The 23740-nt window shown below is 33.5% G+C and overlaps 4 protein-coding genes across 4 annotated transcripts; 2 read left to right on the top strand and 2 right to left on the bottom strand.

Annotated features, from left to right (window-relative positions):
• The first annotated feature begins 656 nt into the window (after positions 1–656).
• Positions 657–8221, top strand: LOC124407255 (flotillin-1). The gene is made up of 10 exons (XM_046883217.1): positions 657–797; positions 2005–2080; positions 2437–2527; positions 2782–2925; positions 4363–4482; positions 6632–6847; positions 7074–7261; positions 7342–7552; positions 7759–7923; positions 8001–8221. Exons 1-10 carry the CDS (start codon positions 746–748, stop codon positions 8016–8018), a joined length of 1281 nt encoding a protein of 426 aa, XP_046739173.1. The 5' UTR covers positions 657–745; the 3' UTR covers positions 8019–8221.
• Positions 8222–10483: 2262 nt separating this feature from the next.
• LOC124407260 (ADP,ATP carrier protein-like) lies at positions 10484–12074 on the top strand. Its single transcript, XM_046883225.1, has 4 exons — positions 10484–10781; positions 10879–11137; positions 11445–11676; positions 11757–12074. Exons 1-4 carry the CDS (start codon positions 10628–10630, stop codon positions 12012–12014), a joined length of 903 nt encoding a protein of 300 aa, XP_046739181.1. The 5' UTR covers positions 10484–10627; the 3' UTR covers positions 12015–12074.
• Positions 12075–12617: 543 nt separating this feature from the next.
• On the bottom strand, positions 12618–15776 carry LOC124407263 (uncharacterized protein CG1161). Its single transcript, XM_046883231.1, has 5 exons — positions 15568–15776; positions 15248–15369; positions 14791–14905; positions 14533–14673; positions 12618–13146 (listed from the first exon to the last, which is right to left on the bottom strand). The coding sequence occupies exons 1-5, from the start codon at positions 15640–15642 to the stop codon at positions 12997–12999; spliced, it is 603 nt and encodes a 200-aa protein (XP_046739187.1). The 5' UTR covers positions 15643–15776; the 3' UTR covers positions 12618–12996.
• Positions 15777–17391: 1615 nt separating this feature from the next.
• On the bottom strand, positions 17392–23514 carry LOC124407253 (multiple inositol polyphosphate phosphatase 1-like). The gene is made up of 9 exons (XM_046883215.1): positions 23437–23514; positions 22401–22620; positions 21726–22036; positions 19782–19907; positions 19491–19635; positions 19319–19419; positions 18961–19070; positions 18610–18804; positions 17392–17884 (listed from the first exon to the last, which is right to left on the bottom strand). The coding sequence occupies exons 2-9, from the start codon at positions 22570–22572 to the stop codon at positions 17725–17727; spliced, it is 1320 nt and encodes a 439-aa protein (XP_046739171.1). The 5' UTR covers positions 22573–22620; positions 23437–23514; the 3' UTR covers positions 17392–17724.
• Between the last annotated feature and the right edge of the window lie 226 nt (positions 23515–23740).

Genomic DNA, 23740 nt, shown 5'->3' with positions numbered 1-23740 from the left:
TTCTCAAACAATAAGTGGTATGCGATGACGAAGTGATAATGGCACACGTTATTCTTAAAAATAAATAACCATGTACGATTTATGCGATTTTCACTATTTCTACGTACATTTGGACCACATCATTTGCAAAGTTTGTGAAATTTGAGGTTATGTTTGCGAACATTACTTTACCATTAGTACCAACTAGCGGTAACGCTAAAAAACAAAAACTGCAGCGTAAGCGTACTTCCCCCACCACTAGAGTCCCCAGACCTGTATGTAAAACCTAAAAGACCCGCTCATCATTTCCTCTCACCACCGATCTAGGGTATTTCGACGCTGTTGGTACACATCTTACTCAAGTCTAGTCCATCACGAGAGAGAAACTTTTTTAAGGAAAAAAGCTACTCTCCTAGGCACACCACGTATACTCACACCACGCTAGACTCGAGATAGAGGCCCAGATCCGGCGCAGTTTCCAAATCAAAGTGCCCAAATGTATTGTAATACATATAAGACCATGCGTCAGAGCAAGAGAGCCTCTCCAGCTGTTGATTACTGTCTCTTATTACGGCTTCAACTCACAATCAGTGCATAGACTGCGCAGTAAGTCCGTATCCGTGCTGCGCCGTCTATCGCTATAAGTCTGTGGTACGGAGCCGCTGACGTTGTTGTCTCTCCGTCGATTTACTGCATTTCCGTATTCCAAGTCCAATCCTTTGACTGTCCAAACGATTTTTTCTTAATTGTGTGACTCCTGCCAAACATGAGTAGTGGATTTGTTACCTGCGGTCCTAACGAAGCTCTTGTAGTTTCAGGTAAATACAATCGACACGAAACGTTCACCAAAAACCTATTTACGCGTCTTCAATAATTGTTTCGGCATTCCAATGACATAATTATGTAACACTTGTTATACTGGAGAGACAAACAAAATTAGCCCAGTCCTGTATATCTATATATGCACATGTTATACCAATTAACTTTATGGACATCGAGCTATAGATAATATACATTCCTATGAGTATTTATGACACGTCTAAAACCAATTTATTCATTTAAAGTCAGAGATGTTTTAATTTCTTAGGTCTATAGTCTACCTTTTATCATTATAATGTCTAAATTAGTAGACGATACATACTAAATCCATAAGTCAACAGCACTCTTTATCCATCTTCCAAATGCTGATAATGGTGTCTAAACACCGATGTTATTTCATTTGCTTGGGTTCTTCTCCACAGTATAGATACACCTGAAGGGTGGTTCTAATTTGTTATCGTCTGGATTCGATGATAACATTAGCAGGATATGGTTGAATGATACACTTCGACGAATGTAATTTGTTTAAAAATATTCAATGGTTTATTGTTGATGATTCAAAATGAATAAACGATCAAGAGTGTGTCTCGAGAGACATTTTGTTGTAAAATGAGATGTGTCGTTGATGAAAGTAGGAATATGAGTGAAGTTAGAGACAAAGTGTATGGTTGCAGGAAAGGTATGAAATCCAGAGTAAAGGGGAATGGAATTAGCCGAGTGAGGACGATAGCGAGTAGTGTGATACTGGATGGCGATAGCAGGACAGAATAAAATCTATAGTCTTAATATAAGGAATGTGGAAGAGTTAGCAAGTAGGAGCGAGAGACGGGGAAGACCTGTGGCGGTTCGCCGGACATTACACTCATATGATACAATTTTATAAATTATTCGTACTTCTTATTTTTGAATATGCTTTGTGTCATGTATGACAGTAGTGACTGGTAACTTCAACATAATGTTTGCGCATTCAACATATGATGTTGAAGCGATATGGAATCTCGCTGAATAAGATATAAAAATTTATGTTTTAATTTATTAATGTTACTAATTTATTTATATCATTAGTTGCCAATATTAATACTGCAACATTTAATTATTTTTACTGATGATGAAAACAATAAAATCACACTTAACACCAACTGATACAGAAATATCAAAATAAATCTCATCGTAATTTACATTGTTTCTGGATTCTTTAATTTCTAGGATGCTGCTACGGCAAACCGCTGTTAGTACCTGGTGGAAGAGTGTTTGTTTGGCCTATTGTACAGCAAGTTCAGAAGTAAGTATTTTTTGTGGAAATACAGTTTTATACTTTGATACTTACATGTTTCAAATTCTGGTTCTTATACGGTTTTGCTTTATTTAGGGTATTTTAGGGCTTTATTTGCTTAAAACAGGGTATCCAACATTAACATTGATCAGATATCGGAGCTTTGAAAAAACTGAACTGAAAATGAATTGATTGTGAGTGTAGAAAAAGAGCAAATAATCAAATTTCTACATCAATCAACTTTGTGTTCTGGATAAGCGGAATTTGTTCTAGGGAAAAGTTGCAATGCTGGATACGCTGTTGCAAAAAGAATATCTCGAGCTGTTCTTATGTACTATTTTTACAAAAAAATATTTTTTCCACAGGATATCTTTGAATACAATGACTCTTCAGGTTGAGAGTCCTACTGTTTACACATGTCAGGGAGTACCAATATCTGTAACAGGAATTGCTCAGGTACTTATTATTTTGTTACTAAAGTAATAAAGTTGTCGAAAGGAAGGTAACATTTCATGAATAATTGCTACAAGAAGCAAATTAGAGGCACTAATGAGGGCCATTTGGAAAATTTCAGGGAAATATTACAAGTTCTGTCATAATATTTCTAAAGAGAGATAGAATATTCTTGCCTTATTTTATAATGACTATACAAATAAAAAGAAATAATCTGCTTGATAACTTAAAATAATTCCTTCGATATTTCACCGTAGGTCAAGATCCAGGGTCAAAATGAAGAGATGCTATCAACAGCTTGTGAACAATTCCTTGGAAAAAGTGAACATGAAATTCACAATATAGCTTTAGTTACGCTGGAAGGTCACCAGCGTGCAATTATGGGCAGCATGACGGTTGAGGTACATCCACTTTACATCGTTCATTCCAAATATGATTGTGTCACCTCCATATCTGGTTATCTACCAAAAATAGTTTAGTTCAGTACAGTATCATCACTATCACTTTTTCATGGTATTCAATTAAGGCGGTCGTCTAGTGTGCGAGCTGTTTTTTTTTTTTCAAGGTTTTGTCGGTATTTTTTTAAGACGAACCATTGAAATAAAATTTCTCACAATTTTTACATTATATTTATTGAGATTCAAACGAACTTTGTACATTTTTTGAAGACGAAATAGTTCATAGAACCTAATGTATATCGCCCGATAGGAACGTATTTGAGCAGGATCGGTCTAGTGCTTTTTGAGATATGTCTACAATTTTTTTTACATACGTTCCTATCGGGCACTATACATTAAGTTATATTCACTATTTTGTCTCCAAAAAGTTCACAAAATTTGTTTCAATGTCAATAAATATAATGTGAAAATTATGAAGAATTTTGTTTCAATGATTTGTCCTAACAAAATATTCAAAAAAACCTTCTAAGAAACAGTTCGCACACTAGATGTCCCCCTTAAGCGATATACCAGTATATGCCTGAAAATATGAGTGAATTCCGAGAATTTATACCTTCATAACCAATTATTCAATTCAATTGGGGTATATTTTATTCATAAATATTAGATTATGCTTTATTTAAATATTTTATTTATCACTGTCAGTTCTTAGAAAGCATTCTTGTTAATCATAATGTCAAACATTTTGCTCGGTGATATATTTTTCAGTGCCGATGATATCTCAATTAGTTCAACTTTGGAGACAGTGTTATGGGTAGTTCATCCTCTTTACTTTAAACAGATTTTTTTTTTATACTAACATGACTGCCGTTCTAAATTTAATTTCGTTTTTTCACAAAATTTAAGACTCTTTTTAATTCAACCAAGAAAAAAAAAAACCATAAGCCAAAGCCAAATTGTGGCAAAGAGGATAAACTGTTCAAGAACATTGTCTCCAAATTTGAAGTAAAAAAATCGGACCGTTTTTGCGATATTGTAGGTACAAGAAAAAAAAATGTCACTGAGCTAAGTGGTAAACATTTTTATCAATAACAATACTTCTTATGAATCCATTCTAATTAAAAAAAAATGTTAATACAACCTCGATCTACATACTTTCGAATGAACGAAATACTAATCCAATTTAAAAATTGGTTATTGAGATGTAAGTTCCAAAAATTCACAAACGTTTTCAACTGTCCACTCTCCTAAAGTGCAGTGTTTTTGCAAAATTCGTGTTTGCTACTAGAAATTCTAAAGTCTTTGGCAGAAATTGACGTTTCTTCAGATGTACTAACATTTGAAAAATGTTTTGCAAAAAAACCTCTAGTCTTACTGTTGATCTTATCATTACCAATATTTACGGATTCATAAATAACAATAGGCAATATTTACTTTAAGGAAATTTATAAAGATCGCAAGAAGTTCAGCAAAGCAGTTTTTGAAGTTGCGAGCAGCGATCTTGTGAACATGGGTATTACTGTCGTGTCTTACACCCTCAAAGATATTCGAGATGAAGAGGTATGTCATATAAAATATCACGAGATTATTATAGTCTATTCAATTAATTGATATAGATAGTTACTTCATGTAGACATCTACTTAATCGATGTGTGAACTGCATACACTCATATGGTATACATGTACTATAGATCTGTTGAACACTGGTATCTAATTTTGTATTTGCTTTATCGTATTCTCTAGTAGTATTAGTTACATAATTTATTTATTATGTTCTCAATCAATACGCTACTCCAGTAATTACAGTGTAATTGCTACTATCATACTACCTACCATACTAACCTAAATTCACTTGAAATCTAGGAACAATCACTTCGTTCTAATCTATAGCTGAAAATTACTTCTTTCCCAGAAAATTTGTCTGTTATTTCATCGCAAAACAACTATGTGTATACAGTATGTTCTCGATGTACAGCTTTGGCATATTTTGGAATTCACCATAAACTAATGTAATGACAAAGTGCTTTAACTTCAACTGATCGTTTGTATCAAGGCTGCTTAAAACTTCTAATTATTCCATACTGAATTAAGCGGAGACTACTAGAAGTCGTATAAAGTATCCATCCACCAATTTTTAGATTATGATAGTATAGGCCTTGAAACGAAGTTTCAATCTCTTGCGATAAGATAGCAGTCTTCATCGAAAGGTTCCTTTCGCATTCATTTTCATCGCAGAAGCTTGAAATTGTTTTCAATGCATAAAACACTATAACTTAAAAATTGGTAGAAGGATTTTTTATATTACTTTTTCTAAAGCTTGTACGAATTAAAAACCCGTTCTTGTCCAAAATATTATGGAAGTATCCGCATAATACAGCCTTATATGACGCAAAATCAATTTTAGCAAATCAAATTATTATTTTACGAAACAAAAAATGTCTACCTATAGAGGAACACCTTTGATCCATAGATTCTAATTCCAATGATATTTATCTAGTTTGATAAGATGTTAATTATCAGAATGCGGACACTAACTTTAAATCCAATGAACGTTTTACTTTTTTGTTCTCAGGATGTTACAATAATCCTAGATTTTTTAAGTAGTTTCTATCCATTCCCATTTAATTTTCATTGTGATGGATTGTCAAATACTTATATTCATAAGTGTAATTTTGAAACAGGGTAAAAATTGTTTTACATAGCTCTTTACCACTTATACAAATGCCAGAATACAGTCATTTTTGCATTTATAGTTGGTAATGTTATCCTGTTAGCATCAACCAACTTTTGATCATGAATGTTTCAATACTGATCAAACTTCATTGAAAATTAAACTTGCCACTGAAACCTGATAAGTTATCCGAGAAAATAAATTCATGCTATCTTATTCATACCTTACTGGAACTCTTCAATAAAGCTTGATTAATCGAAACTCCAGTTAGATATGAGCCAATCAGTCCTGACTTTTAGGATACAGCCATTGTTAATATCTCTAACTTAATGAGGCTATTTTGAAACTTGTGCTTAAAAAACTTGATACCTTGATCTCGACAGTCTTGCAAACGCATAATAATGCATATTCGCCATGTATTTTTTATATATTCATATATTATTTGATAGAATCCAATTTTTGCTAATTATCAATGTATTATAACTACTTTCAAAATTCGATCTGGTGCTTGAATGACAACTATTGATGTATTCATTGTATTAGCATATAGCATCGAAACTATCGAAACTTCAATCCCCACGAATATTTATTCAATTTTTGTTCTGCTACTTACAGGGGGCAAAGGTATGTTCGAATTTTTTTTTTTTTTTTACGTTAGGTAAAAATTTCGGTTGCTATGCACCAGTAAATTATTTCCTCTTATTTTTTTTAACGATACCTTCTTCATTCATTTATTGGACAAGCACTTATAAATCTTATGTTTTCAACTGGTATGTAGCGAAAATTTAATATCTATAATTTTATTGCAGTTACTGTTCTTTCCTATTGCTGAAATTTAGGTGTATTTATGAGATAACATTGGCTATTTCCTATGTTAACTGATGACCATTGCATGAAAATATATATGACTGTTGAAATTTTTCTTATTTAAATTGGCTTGTTGATAAGTTATTGCTTTTGCCAAAAGGTAAATTGTTGTTTTGAACATTGCATTGAATTGAAACTTTCTCTCACCTACATATTATGCATCAATTATAGGGCTATCTGAAAGCCCTTGGTATGGCACGTACAGCAGAAGTTAAGAGGGATGCCAGAATCGGTGAAGCGGAGGCTCGCAAAGATTCACAGATACGAGAAGCTATTGCAGAAGAACAGCGTATGGCATCTAGATTCTTGAACGATACAGAAATTGCCAAAGCTCAGCGAGATTTTGAGCTTAAGAAAGCTGCTTACGATGCCGAAGTACAAACCAAGGTAGTCTGCATACATTGCTGTTTATTTTAGATATAAGTCACACGGTAATGTAATTTGATCTAGAAATATTTTTTTTTCTAATTATGACTTCTAATATCTTAAGACATAGACACGACTTGAAAACTGAGATTCCGAAATCTTCAAATGACTTGAGACCATATTTGCGTATGTAAATATCCATCCTTTATCCAATTTTGTTTCTTAAATCATGGATCAAAAATCATAGAAAGCTGAAGCAGAAATGGCTTACGAACTCCAAGCAGCTAAAACAAAGCAAAGGATCATGGAGGAGCAAATGCAAGTAAAGGTGGTCGAACGAACTCAAGAAATATCTGTTCAAGAACAAGAAATGACACGTCGTGAACGTGAATTAGATGCCACTGTCCGTCGTCCAGCTGACGCCGAAAAATACAGGTAAATATATAAAAAAATTTTGGTAACAACCATCAAAATTGATCAAAATTTTTATTTACCCATCAATGCTCGTGTATCAGATTGGAAAAAATGGCTGAAGCAAATCGCCTGCGACAAATAATGGAAGCTGAGGCTGAAGCTGAAGCTATAAGAATTAGGGGAGAAGCTGAAGCTTTTGCTATTGAAGCCAAGGCTAAAGCTGAGGCTGAACAAATGGCCAAAAAAGCAGAAGCTTGGAACGAATACAAGGATGCAGCAATGATAGACATGATGTTGGACACTCTACCAAAGGTATTTTCTTCTCATCATATTGCTATCAGAATTCAAGATTTACTCTGCCTGATTTTAATTTTGCTTTTAAAAAATCAGTACCAGAAAGAAGCAGAAAGAATTGGTAGTGAATAAAACGAGAATTTTCAGAGACTAGATAAAATTACTAACAAATAAACGTATGTGTAAGATACTCAGGAAGTAACACAAAAATTGTTGCATTATAGGTTGCAGCTGAAGTGGCTGCACCCTTATCTCAGGCAAAGAAGATAACCATGGTTTCCAGCGGAAATGGTACTGTGGGAGCAGAAAAATTAACTTCAGAAGTACTGAACATTGTTGCCAGGGTACCTGAACTTGTAAAATCTATGACCGGAGTGGACATATCCAAGGTAATAACTCAAGTTACTGTTAGCTTTTGATGTAACTTCAGATACGTGAATAATAATCCTGTATTTCTGCCTTTCAGTCCGTACACGCCGCATGAACAAGAGAAGAAACCTTTAGATATGAATCCTTCACTTCTTATACTACCCAAAACACTTCAGCCCAACCTGATAACCTGTTCCAGAATTGGAGCAAATTACAGACGAACCATATTTCACCATAACGGTATAAAATGTTTAGTGACAAGTGAAGGGTCAAGCTTACCAAAATTTACTCCAGAATATACTGTGAGATCTAGACCAAGAAATTGCGGGCATGCTTGAGTTAACTCATTCGAATTTCATCAACTTTTTGAATAAAACTTGATGAATTCCCCAAGAACAAAAAAAGATTCGACCTAGTTGGCAAATTTGTTTGATTATGCAGGTTGATGAGATCTAAATGAATTGTCCCATGCACTGTTTATTATCGTATGGTCTGAGACTTACGTACATTCAGCGCATATATATTACACATAGGTATATTATTTACATTATTGTAACATACATATAAAGATATATACTCTTATATAAAACTTCTACAAATAATCGATACATTTCCGTAGCGTGAGCGAAGAAAAGTTTATTTCAAGTAACACACCGATTGGATCTGCTTATATGTTATATCAAGTACATTGAGTTAAAAAGAAACCATTTGAATTAGAGGATTTTTAAAATGTTTTTTCGACAAAAACCGAGTATAAACTGCATTTAAAATATTCGACTGAGTCCCTAGTAATAAGAGACTTGAAACTTGCACGTTCTTTGCCTGCCATATACATGTTTCATTATTTCCAATCTTTATGCACATTAGTAACCCTTGTTACCGTTTGTTCGTATGGTACAAATATTACAAAAAATCTGCTGTGCTATTGCAGCAGTCACTAATATAAGACAAATCAATTTATGCAAATAGATCGACATTGCCATTAAATAAATAAACTAGCCTCAGTTTTTACATTAGCCTGCTAGAAAGTTAAGTTCGGTCTAAATTTTGTTTTCCTTATCGTTTTATTACTCAAAACAGTATAATGAAAGTTAATTACCTATTCGTGGTTGGAACGTTCACCAGCTTACTAAATTGACCTGAAACAAGGTGTTTACTACCTGAAATTAAAAAGAAATATTTGTAATAATATTATTATTAAAAAGGAATATATTGTAATTGATTATACATAGATAATTGTGTAAATGAAATTATACCAATGTATAATGCATAAATTTTGTCACAGTCAAAGACAAAACGTGTATAACTTACTTGGACTGTACATCGTATTCACTGCTATCAACAACTCTTACACTCATATCTCTATATAGTGAAAATATAGAAATTACCTGCGTTTTTGCTAAAGATAAAATACATTCATAACTTTGAGGTTCCGAATATTGTTAATCTTGCACATATTTGGTAAGCTGGTGTGATATTATCGAAAGACCATGGCTAATACTAAGCCCATTCCTGAAATGATATTTAAAAAAATAAATTATACTCATTGACAGTCTTTCAAGATCAAGTTTTATTATGGTAAAAGCTAATAATAGCTATACAATATTATTTTATGCAAAAATAAGATTTTTCACTAGCATTTCTCGCCCCAAAGAATCTCGTACCTCGTTACCCCAGGGATTTTATTTTTAACTTATTCTTTTTCGCCATAACGTGGAGGCTCTGCTTTTGCTATTTTTTATGCAAAAATGCTCGTATTTATAGCTTTTAGCTATCGTTACAATTAGTAACACTTCACTTTAAGTGTAAACTGGTGCAATTTAGTAAAAAAATATATTCCCGCATCTAGTCTACAGTGTGTCAAGATCGATGTATTTACTTACACAATTACCTATTTACCTCTACATATAGTTGGCATTTTATTAAATAAAAAAGAACTATGTATTTTACCTTTGACTCGGAGCGCGTTGTTATTTCTCTCGTCTTACCTTAGACATTGCTGTAAACACATAATAATAGCATTAGCAATGTCCTATGCCTATGATAAAAGATCAATCTGGGATTATTTCGAGATCACTGCCTAATAATACAACCATGTGGTAATACTGGTAATGACAAAACAATTTCTGACACACGAGTCTTCGATTGTTTAAAGCACTTGACATTTGGCATTTACTTTTACGTGATGTACAAATTTGTAAAAACTCAAATACAGATCAATGGTCAAGAAAAATATATATTCATATAAAATGGTACTATTCAGAAGCAAGTTTGTGTCCAGAGGAGTTTAAGTTGTTTGAAAATAAACTTTATTAAATGATTACTGAAAACCGAGTTTAGGAAGTGTTATATCCAGGTAATCAATGCCAATAATGAATCAAACTTAAATACACAATTAAAAATCCATATTTTGGTTGTTATTTAAACCTTCATCCACTTTAGATTTTCAAAATACATATCAAAATCAAACCTAAATGAGAAAGAAATTTGACGTGATTAGAATATGTACTCTGTTCTTTTGTGATTCTGTGACAACTAATTCTACTAAATTCACAGTTAATAGGAACCACATACTGTACTGTAATTAAAGGGTTCAGTCGATATAACTTGCCCCTGCTAGTATTTAAATACAGACCGTCAGATAATTTTTGACACGAATTGATCTAACCATTATAGAAAATTCTAGTCTAAAATTCATCATCATTTGACGTTTAGTTGTTTGGGATGGGTGAGTCTAAAGCGTTCCTAGTTGACTTCTTGGCTGGCGGTATATCAGCGGCTATTTCCAAGACTGTTGTTGCACCTATAGAACGGGTTAAATTATTACTCCAAGTGCAACACACTTCGACACAGATTCCTGAAGACAAACGATACAAAGGTCAGACGCATAGATCGTATTTATCATCTCAGAAATGAGGAATGCATATGATCCAGTCTTACTAATAAAATTTATGGGAACTATGCATTGAGCACAGGTATGATCGATACCTTTGTACGAATACCAAAAGAAACTGGATTTCTGAGCTTCTGGAGGGGCAACCTAGCTAACGTTATACGATACTTTCCAACACAAGCCTTGAATTTTGCTTTCAAGGATAAATACAAAGCACTGTTTCTTGATGGCATTCCAAAGGATGCATTTTGGAGACAGTTTGCTGGAAATTTGGCAAGTGGCGGCGCTGCTGGGGCAACTTCCCTGTTGTTTGTCTATCCTCTTGACTTTGCAAGGACAAGGTTATCGCAAATTTTATCCTGTATATGTAGTTCAACAAAGTTTATGAAAAATGGACAGTGACGTTAGAAAAAATATGCTACTTGACAATAAATATGTTAAAAATAGTAAATATCAGAGAACACTTCTCAGCTGTGTTAACAAAAAATCTGAATCGGTATTCTCCAGTTTACCAGGGTAAACTAAACAGTAAATTACTTACACGCCGTTCAAATAATGGTAATTTATGAAAGAGTGTTGGCACATTCCATAAACTTGACAATTCACGTGTCATTACGATAAGCAACAATAATCTAACAAGTCTTTCAGATTAGCAGCTGATGTTGGCAAAGGATCACAGAGACAATTTAATGGAATGATGGATTGCATGATAAAAATTTTTAAAAGTGATGGCCCAATTGGTCTGTATCGAGGGTTCAATGTTAGTGTTCAGGGAATTATAATGTATCGCGCCTCCTACTTTGGATTTTACGATAGTGCTCGGTCAATGCTGCCTGACCCAAAGAGCACCCCACTTTACATCAACTTCTGCATAGCGGAAGTGAGTTCAGATATTGACGATAATTATACTACAATAATAAGGATGAATATATTCAATTAAACGAATTCGAATAATTGCAGACAGTGACAACAATAGCCGGTCTCATTTCATATCCTTTTGACACTGTACGCAGAAGAATGATGATGCAGTCAGGTCGAAGTAAATCAGATGTGATGTATAAAAACACATTAGATTGCTGGGCTAAGGTATTTCAGAAGGAGGGATCTGGAGCATTTTTTAAAGGTGCATTCTCCAACATTCTCAGAGGAACTGGTGGCGCTCTCGTTTTGACTCTTTATGATGTTGTGAAGCAAGGTATCGAAAATGCAATATCATGATTATTCATAAAGTAAGGATCTTGTAACATTTACGTGATGAAAATGGAAAAATTCAACACATTGTATGTACAAAAATAATGCGCTTTTTTGTAAGTTATGTGAAAGTTATTAAATGCAAAGATTTGCAATTTACTGTCAGAGAAGTCTGTTGCAGTTAATTTTTTGAGTATGCATATGTGAAATACATGATATATTTTGTATTTAATAATGCGATACTTGAATCTGTTGTATTTGAGGTTTAATAATTTTATTTCACTCAAGTGCCTACCTTATATTGAATTTGAAGACATGTAACATTTTTATTGTGTGAACAGTCAATCAAATTTTTAAAATGAAGTATCCGAATGTAAGATCAACATGTTGGACGTTCATTTGAACTTCAATAGTAGATTTAGAACTAGAAAAAAGTATAGTGTTTGACTGATAGCAAATTTTTTTTCAAGATTCTTATTAATTTGTTTGTTGAGCTATGATTTAGAGTATTTGTAATCTGACTATACAGTAGGAATTTAAAATACAAGAATTACCAATGCTTTTGATGTGGATGTTTGAATGCGTATATCCAATTAGAAATGGGAAAATGATTGTATTTGATATGAAGTTTTTAATGTTGCTATGCTATATTTCTTTACTACGTGAATCTTTGGGTAATTGGTCATATATCTATAATCCAGTTAGATGAAACTGAATAAGTACACGTATGCATATGAAAATATTGTACAATAAATCAACTTTGTTTACTTTATTTTTAAATGAACACTTTTGTAAGAGGCCAATCTATAATAAAACATGTAATATAAATTCGAGTAGCCAAACTATAAATCTTGCTGTGTACAATAATGGCTAGTCAAGTTCAGTATAATCAATTTTCAAGGTCCAAAGATACAATTAATCCAGAATGATAAAAATATACTTATCTTACTTTTGTCAGGTAATAATTAAGTCGAAGATTTCACCATTCGGGTACGAATCGATTCATGATTTAATTCAGCATTGTATGCCGATCATATATATTGCGCCGCTGCTCACGAACTTGACGTTTCCATTTGTCTTGCTGGTGACCAACCCGATTTAAAACGTTACCTCTCACCCCCATGGCATGAGATGTCCCAGGGCTGATAGAGCTATCATCCTGTAGATATCAATAAATAATACAGTTATTTCTAATTCTAGGAATAACCAATTACTAGAAACAAGAGAAATCATTAATCTTTCAAAAATGTGTACAAATGTACTGCATTTATTCTTGAATATAAATATCAAATACAAAAATTAAATAAAAAGATCGGCTATCGTACCTACTATCGGTACAGAAAGTTTAGGTACATAACTTAGGAGTTTGATATCACAGTTGGAAAAAAAAGGTAGCACGAAATTGTAAAAAAGATGTCTTTAAGTTAACTCTTTCGCGTTCACGAATTCATTGCTTGTTACTGAATAAAAATGGTGACTTCAGCTATCACAACCTGCAGATTAAAAAACCTATTTTTTTAGTCTGTCGCCGTAGATTAAGTTTGTTTGCAATCTGACAAAATTCGGAAAACTGCTCGAAGATGACTAAAATTAATACAATTATGATTTTTAAAAAACCTCAAAAAACGTAACCCCCAGGAGTTTAAAAGTGCAATGATGCCATCTAGGAAGCTGGATGAAGTTCAATAAAGCAGTAATAGCCCGAAATTTACAGAAAAATTAACACGGTTTAATCCCGTTAACAAATCAATTGGATTGTTCCACTTGCAGTCATTGCCTTCGATGCTTTTGAGTTTTCGCTGGGGACCGTAAGAGCCTTGTGTCCTTATCATTTTTATTCTGTAATGAGCAAAAAACACAAACTGAACACGAAAGATTCTGAGCTTTCAAACATTTTATCAAATTTTTTGCAACCTTTTGTTGTCAACAGAGATATTGAACTTCAATGACATACACCTAAACTTTCGGCGCCAATAGTAAACATGTATGTACAATCATTTACAAAGTCGGACAATCACCACAAAAATCACAGTTTTACCTCCACTACTGAATAAATAAATGGTTTTATGATTATATAATGCATTAGAGGGATATGTTAACGATATTGTAGCAAAACGGAATTTTTCTAGAAGAAATATGCCAAAAAGAAATGATTGTTTCTTCTAAGAAGACAAAGACATTGAACAAAAAATTTGAAACAAATCAACCTGTTAGATTTAAAAATACATATTTTTTATCGATTAACTAATATAACTTTTGTGAAGTTTAACATTTCTCTATGGAATTCTACAAAAAAAAACCTTTATCCAATCATGGCAAAAACTGTATCTTATACACGAAATGCAATTATCATGAAATAATTATTGTCATAAATTTGTTGGTACCATTCTGAAAAAAAAAGAGCTGACAGAATGACAGAAGCAATTCTTTTGATGCTGTATAAGCATTAATCATTTGAATAAATTATTATTTATGACTAAATCGTATAAGCTGGTCGTTTGACATTCTTGAAAGAGGATAAGGGGGAATATGTCGATGAATATACCTCCTCGTTTGTATGTTCTTGATAGCTGCTACTAGCTGCACCTTTGTGTATTCTCTTATTGAGCAGTGGGTCCAAGCATATAAGGAATAGCATGTAAATAACCAGCAGCGAGATCACCCAAATAACGATGATTACAACAATCTGAAATAAATTTTAGAGTGAGATCAAGTTACATGTAAACATGAATATAATTTTGAGATAGAAACAAATCCTAATAAAGGTTTAGAATACTAACGTAGAGTAGTAAAGTCTATATACCTTTATTATCGTGGTGTTTCTATTTTCATATTTACAATCACATCGTGGGCAGAAAATTTGTTCCTTTCCCTTTATTTCTTTTCCAAGATATGGCAGAATCACACCATCACAATTGCTGTGGGAAGAAATATCAATTTTATCACAAAAAATAGAATTATGCTGTCTCCTACATCATTCCATAATATTTAAATAAAGTTCTTGTTTGTTTCATAGTTGTGAGCTCTTCGGTCAAATGATAGGTCTCTTGAGACCGTGCATAAAACGGATAACAATATGCAAAGCTGCAATTTAATCATCTTGGCTTCCACACATAATTATAAATGCACATAAATGAATATAGATACGCTACAACAGTTATCGAACACTGTGAATAGAAATATGGTTGAAAATATATGGATTATGAATTTGTAAAATGTTTCTGAAACAAAATGGAACATGCAGATGTAGTCAGGTTTACCATTTTGACGGTGCAACGCTAGCGATTATGTTTAATCTCTCCGGAGAAGATTGACTTGTGTTTAACACTGATGACAGACTGGGGCAAATGCATTTACATCTCTTATCGTCGTAGGATTGTGCCTGAAATGTTATATCAAAGATTTATGTCTAGGTAAACAATAATCAGGTAAATTGATTCACGGTAGGCAGTTTGAGTTACGAATGACAAATTGAAGATTTACATGCCTCTTAAGTTTCTACAAGTAGGTACGAAAGAATCATGAAACAATTTTCTGCCTGATACCGTGAATCGGATTGAGAGAAAAGAATAAATCTAACCTCACACTGTGACAGACTGATAAAAATGATGGTCAAAGTAAGCAGGATATATTCACGCATGATAGAAAATATCATTCGACTGTTCGATTTATTCTATATATTGGAAAAAAATTCGCCTCAGATACGTAGTAAGAACCGATAAGCTGGATAAATGCTTAAGTTGGCAATTATTGTAAATTCATCGCATAAACACAAAAAATAACAAGAGTATTTTTTATTCGTCGCTGTACACCACGTCTGCTTGGCTGGCGTGACTGTAACGTCGATCGTTCGACCAGTGTAGAACCACTGAACTCTGTACCACTCTGTACGATCTGTACAACTGCCAACTGCTCCATACCAACTGAATTACTGAAACGATCACAGCAGTGGGGGTTTGGAAGAGAGAGATAGCTCAAAGTTTACTGCGCATGCGTCAGACCGTCAAAGCAAAAAGTTAATCCGACTAATTTACTCGTTACATATTTGTGCGAAACGGGTGTATAAGCTTTTCGAAAGACTGTACGCCGTGCGAGAATGAGAACACGTGTATCTTGAGCCTTCTCTCTCGCCGAATATTGGCATGTTTTATTTTTTATAATACCAATTAATACGGCTCAAAGTGTGACAATCATGTCAGCAGAAAGTATCGAGCAAACCATCTAACTATTCGAAATGTCTCTAGGCGGAATATGTATAATAATAATAATAATAATAAACCTTGATTAAAAGCTAATATGAGTACGTTTTTTGACAGCACTGAGGGCTAATATCGGAACGCACCCTATGTCAACAATCTTTTATCTCTTTTGCGCTGACGATTTCGTGAATAGCTCCGCCTCTGTCCAAGGGAGTTTTTTGCGTTACAAAGTAATTTTTGAATGTAGCGATAAAAACTATAATATTATTGCAACAGTACTCTAATCTTAGCGTATATTATTAGAGATAAGGCAAAACTGCAATTCAACAGGTATATTGTAATAAAGGAGCAATCTACGAATTGCATCCAAGAGAATAGATCCTCGCTGCGTATTAAGCGGACGTTGAGCCTGAGAAGTCACACGGCGAAGAATAATAGGCAAAAATGGATATATTTGGGCAAGAAGTACTCCTTTTAAAAAGTCTGGAGACTAACTGTTAGAGAATAATATTTGTTGGTCGAGTAACCGTATTAGACAAAAGATTACACTTTTGATTATTGATGTGAACATTATGACGGCATCAGTCGAACCAGGATGTGTGGGAACACAACTTTGTTCTAATATAATAAGTAAACACAATAAGGGTATATTCTCGCTATGATGTATGCATCAACTTTGCATTGTGGAACTTCCAAAACCGTGACATAAATATCCGATGCGAAAAGCAGCATCCCTCTCTTTTAACGCCGTAGTGATGGCAACCTAGCTCACACCATAGCTTGCAGATAATGCAAATCGCTAACGCGGGACTGTAAAGAACACTACCTGAAAAGCATATTATGAAAAAAATGATTTGATAGCCGTAGGTAAATCAATAATCGACATAGAGAATAGACTGCGAAGCAGGCCAAAACACGTCCGCCGAATATAAAGAGACGGATAGCATACATACAGATAACATAAGCGCGAAAGTAAGACACTGGCTTTCCTCGCTTTTTCTTTCCTTTTTCGCTGGATAGGAGAGCCTTCAAAGCTGATGAGTCTACACAAATATTTGTTGGTCTGGAATTAAAAGAACTGAAAATCTTTATTTATAACAGTACTCAAAACAGTACTGGACATTAGATTAAGCTTGTTGGTTTCAATTTGTGATTAAATTAATATTAAAAAATCATGCTTATTATTAGTTAGTACTTATAGCGGTTTTTTGTCACCTGGGACATATTTTTCATACATGTGTTCCCAGTATTATTGTATCTTAACGGTAGAGATGATATGTTAAGCTACTATACCTAATCAATATGACTTATTACTTCAACCCGTATGTGCGAACTTTTTGCATTTCGAATATCTGCCAACCGCCAAAGATGAAAAACGCTGACTGCGTGCTGCCTACAAATTTGGTAGGCAGCGACGACGTAGTTTATGCGTTTCTGTAATAAACTTCTTGTCTGTGGTTATTCATATCAGATTCAATTACTTCATTCGTTTAATTACGATATAAGTCAGTAGTCCTAAATCTGTGATATTTTTTAAATTACAAACTGCAAATCTTTTCGAAGTCACACTGGTTTATGCTCTGAGAGAATATTTTCTCAAAAACAGAAATTGGACAGGGTGAATTTTCAGGACATCCCGGAATTTGCACAACTCGTTCTTGATGCATGGTCAGGATACTAGGACCGTCTCGCTGGCACCTAAAACCAGCAAAATTTAGGCGATCGCATTAACATTATTTCTGGTCTTTTTAACGCTTTCAGAGGCACATTTTTCATTTGCATGAAACATAAACATAACCAGTGAACTCTAGATTTTTGAGGTTGCTGGTTACGATTCTGCAGTAAGCATTGAAAAATTCAAAATGGTGGCCATTTTTATTAATATCAGATTCGAATTCAGGACATCAAAAACCTTCGAGGATATACAGTCTGGTTCCAGCGTCTGAAGGTACGTTTTTATCAGCCTGTATTTAGTACAGATACTTTCGATCACAAATTTCATATAGAATAAGGCAAAATTTTTTTTAATGTAAAGTTTTGAAATCATGAGCCTGCCGTCCGTCATACTGGGTCCACCATTTTGAATTGTCATATTTCCATACCAGATTCGTAATCAGTGGCCGCAAAAACCTTAGTACATGAAATTTAGCTTTAATCCAATAAAAAGTGATTAGAAAGCCGATTTTATTCGACAAAAAAAAAATATAGTATTTTTGCACATTGATTGTTAATTAGAAAATTATTGTAAAGTTCTTAAGTCAAAACACAGTTCATTACAAAAGTCAGGTATATAGGTGTCTGAGAAACTTATTGCTTGCTTATTACTGAGAATGTACCCGTAGTGTGAGAAAAATTGAAAATATGCAACACCGCCCCTGAAAGGGTTAAAATACCACAAATGCACTGTGCTTCACAGCCCTTACTCGTATAAAACGAATCCTATATTCGACGCGAAGGCATCAATACGACTGACCCTCCAGGCTCTATGATTCTGGTGCAGCTCAAATGAATCATGCCGCAATTTTGTTGCATCTTTGGCTAGTCCCAAAAGAGAAACCAGTTTCAAAATGCTGCCAGAATGCGAGAAATAAATGGCCGCTTTCAGCTCTGACTCCGTTCTGGAAGCAGGTACTTCGTTACAGATTTCAGTCAAGATTATGTACAGTTTATACCTATAAGCTCTATAGATATAAGATGCTTCTACAGATGGTTGTACCTAATTATTGGGCTGATTGAGTATATTACTTAAATTTATACAATTGAAATAAACTTACTGAAAAAATTGAAAAACATCGCGGAGACCCGGGCAAGCTTGCCTGTGATTAAGTTCATACCCATAACCATCATTCCAAAAATACTTCAAATCCCTGGCATATTCTATTAGCTTAAAAAAAGAAAATAAACAGTAATTATTGTTATTTGTATATATCACAGAAATTCACTACACTTCTTTCAACTTTGATGAATTTTTTTTAGTAATAATAAAAAAAGGAATAATGCGTAAATTGTTTCATGACAAGTTTTTACCAAGCCACGATTGCTTAGCGGGCTATAATTACCACCAGTTATGAAATGTTCGTTTTTGATAACGTTGTAATTTGTTATATTAGTAGGTGAAGAGTTATCAACCACCTGAAAATTTCTGAGTGAGAGAAACTTGCACCACGGCGAATTGGCATTTGTTTTCCACGCGGTCTCAAATCCGCAAGTCGAATAGATTAGATAGGCCGTGTCTAAAATCAGAATTCGAAGCTTAGATGGATAATCTAGGAATACTGGAAAGACATCAGTAAATTGGTTATACCATAATCAATCAAAAATCCGAGAACTTGAGATATTTCGTCCAGTGTTGCGTTGAAGCGCTTGCTATTTATAAACAAACGCATCTGTTCATCAGAGTTTGGATTATGTTTAACTTCTGACTTCCAACGGTCACAATTTTTGTAAGACTGAAATTAAAATAAAAAATAAGCGGCAGCTAAACTTTTAGGAACTAAATCAGTTCTGCAAACTAAACGAAAATTTCTCTTATAAGTTATCGACTCTGAATCACAATTAGAATTCTATATCAACATTTATAGTGAAAAATACATACTCGGAGTACATTATCATTGTGCTCAGGTGGATGGTACCAAACTTGTTGAGCCGCACGCTGACCGAATAAGCCAATCATAAAATGCTTTGCACTTTCCTCTGCTCGTTGTGTGGGAGTGTATTTTAACTAGAGCAAATGAAAAACTTGATATTTTTTACAAAGCTGCTACTGGTTAGAGGAGCAACTCTTAAAACTAACCGTTTACGACAAATCTGTGAGATGAATTAATATTCTATAGTGCATTTTCGAGATACTAAATTTTACTAATTCCAATTTGTATAAGTATACGTGAAGTTTTTCGTGAGTAAATTTATTCAATGGAATGAGTCTTCGTTGAGAGAAATATAATTTAAAGAGATTGTTTTTATGAAAATCCTCAAATAATATATTAAATATAAAAAAGATTATTTTCGTCATCATGATATACAAAATACGATCAGCATGAATATACACGAAATTTTCAGATGAAAAAAAAAAAAAATTGACATAATACTGACAGTGTAAATGGTGGGATAGTGTAAGTCGGAATCCACCTTCGAAATTTGCATAACAGAAATATATCTTCCAGAGAAGATTGTTACTGTACGCTATTAGTTATATACATTTATAAAATGATTTTTTCAGGCGCATTCTCTACGAAATCTCTTATTTTTTTTAAATCTAGAACACGCCGTTTGGTGGTAGTAGATGTATCGCATGAACTGACTAATATTTAATTATGAATATTATTTTGATCGCATATTTTACCCCGCATTAACTTAATATAGCAAAAGAAACGTTCAAGATCTAGCACGGCGTTCTCTGTGCCACGATAATTAAAAAATTTGCCGAAAACGTACAGCTGATGCCAACCCTCGACGCTACATTTTCCTAACCACACCCACATTAAAAATTCTAATAAAAAACTTCTGAATTCGATTTTGAAATAGGAAGTTGATTTTCACCGTTTGTTAACTAGTTAAATTTCAACCAGATGGCAAAAATTGTAATTAGTCGATTATAAGTTAAAAGTATAATTTGCAATTTAGGCAACAGTAAAGTACGAATTACATTTGTATTTTGTGATTACGTCAAAATAAAATACAAAATACAAAATACATCGGCATATAAATATCTGTACTACACTTATTATTAGTAGATTTACTAATACTCATATACGTTGGTACACATGCGTTGATTTCCGTAGATACCTACGTACAAGAGTTTTGTATTGAATGCATTTATTCATTATATTGAAAAATTATAAAAATATCGAGTAGATGTTAATTACATTTGAGAATTGTAATTGATGTGAATCAAGGTATCAATTTTAATTGGGCCGAAATTAATTACTCATTACACGTGTAACAAAATTTTTTTTTCAGAATATTAAAATTTCAGTATAACTTGGACAACATCAAATTATTGTGACACGTAAAATCGATTGTATTTTATATTACTACAGTTATAATACATATAAACACATAATTGTAGTAGAATACTATAATTTTGTAGTATATTACTACAACCATTATAGCATGAAATACAATTGACAATAGATGTTACGACAATATGATTTCTAGTTTTTATTACACTTGTAGTACTAACAAAAATATCTTTTGTCTGTGTATTTTGTTCAATACTTTGACTTACGTAAAAAATACAAACGTAATCTGTAATTTTTTTTCACAGTCACTACAATTTGTAATTAGATGGTGTCAAATACTGATTTGAACTTATACATCCAGTCCGTAGATATTTACTGAGTTGTATTTTTAAAACGTTGGCCCTGTTCATACTAATACATAACTAGACACGCATCAGATAATAATTATAAATATTGACATCCCGCAAGACGCAAAGTTTAATTTTACATACACAGATTTTGCGTAAGACGAAACTGCACTTGTACTGTACAAAACTAGCGTACCCTTAGAATCAAACAAGGCTTGAATCATAAATTACTTTGTAGGTGTTATTATTGTATATTTCCGGTAACAGGGTGCGAAATCGGGATTGAATCCTTTCAGCGAGATCTATGAACTCCCTTTCGCCTTCCTCAGTCAGTTTCATTGCATCAGCAGTGACCAAGTCAAGTCTCCATTTAGCAAGATCATGGTATGCCTGTTGAGAAATCTTAGATTCATTGTACTCATAATGGTTCATTATTAGCCGCCTTAACTTTGGAAGCTCCTTAATCATTCGAGATGAATCTTTTTTACCGGGAAAACGTGTTCCATGACGCAACATCAACCATATTTTTTTCTCAGTACATCCTGGAAGGCAAATTCGTATCATTGTGGGTTCAGTTGTATCATGTCAAGACGTTTGAGGCATTATAACAGGGCGTAATTGGGTGATTTTCTATTGTGAGACTTTTTTACCTGTAAATCATTTTCAGAAAACAAAATTGGGAAGGAGATTTAGATCTGCTTGAAATGCGGACCAAATTTCTGCTCCGAGTTAGTAATGCCGATAGTATATGGTATAAATATGCCGATGGTATATAAATGGAAAAAAAATGGTACAAACGAGTACAAACGAAATACAATCGATATCAGTTTTCGAATTTTTTTTTCTAAAGTTGGGTGCCAGGTTCACATAAGTCACATATTTAGTAATATTGCAAACCATACATACCTGGATAGTTTATTTGTGAATCGTTATAATTGGCAATGTACCTATATGGTGTTCTAGATGCAAAATGACATTTATAATGATCATCATCAGTTGAGAAACATTTGCAAGTCATTGCGATACGAATAAATGCACAGTAGATTACGAACAACAAGGTAATTGCATTGTAGAACATTTTTGGTAGTGGAATTCCTTGGAAACTTCTAAAAAAAAACAAGGCTGACGTGGGTAACGTTCTTGTAATGAAATATCGAAGATAGACCCACTATTTTGTAACTTTAGAATGGCTGACTAAGTTGAGTCTGAAAAATATAAGTATCTTATTATGGTTTCGTTCAGGTTTACCAAAATCATGTAATCCTAAATCAAACGAACACTAATTTTTCAAATTTCAACTCTACACTAACTTTACAAACTTCAACCTTGTCAAATATTGGATATTTGTAAACCAAACATACTTACCGGTACGGACAAAACGCGATTGTGAACGTTTCATCGAATAACAATATGTTAGAAAATTTTTTCAATATTTCAAATAGTGTGTTTCAACAGTTGCAGTAAGCTGATTAACGTCTCTCATAATCTAAATAACTAGCATGCATTGGTTTCGCTGAACAATATAACTGCATCCATTTTATATTGCAGTGATTTCCTACATTTTGTTGATAGAAAACGATATAGAAGGTTAAAAAAAATGTACAGGCAATAGTCAAAATACTCTGTGGAATTCTAAATTTGGAATAACATAATTTGAGTTTGATATCCAGTAAACCATGATATTGCGAGACATATTCATACTTTGGAAACTCAAAACCTCTCATGACATTCTAAAGTCGTAAAACAGTGCATTTTGACGATATTTCGTAATGTTGAGGTTGCTAAATTCAATCATGAAACGTAACTTAAAATGACTAATAATTAATAAAACGTGACATAACCTTACCGTATAATACTTAGGAAAATTACTGTCGTTTGCTTTCTTGGCAAAATAATCACGTATCGAATAAAAATTGTGCAGCGATTATAGTAACATACATAATTGACATTTCTCGACCGTCACATCACAACATAACACTCATTTCCCTCATTTCGAACGTATTTCACCACTGAAGTATAATACCCATGTAAACACGATGTCGTTCGGTGGTTGTTTGTCAGATGACGTTCGTAGATAAAAGTTGCCTTTTCGCGAGCCAAACCGACAACTTACAGGCAATTTACAGTCAACGAATGTCCATCTGTGAGTTGCTTTTTTCTTGCCTGGACGATGATTCCAAGATGACTTTTCGACACGGATTTAATAACCCAGGTAGCATTTTCTGTAGCGTGTAAGTGTAAACTTG

Source organism: Diprion similis, chromosome 6, assembly GCF_021155765.1.
Source record: "Diprion similis isolate iyDipSimi1 chromosome 6, iyDipSimi1.1, whole genome shotgun sequence".
NCBI lineage: Eukaryota > Metazoa > Arthropoda > Insecta > Hymenoptera > Diprionidae > Diprion > Diprion similis.
This window is presented reverse-complemented; position numbering and strand designations above follow the sequence as displayed.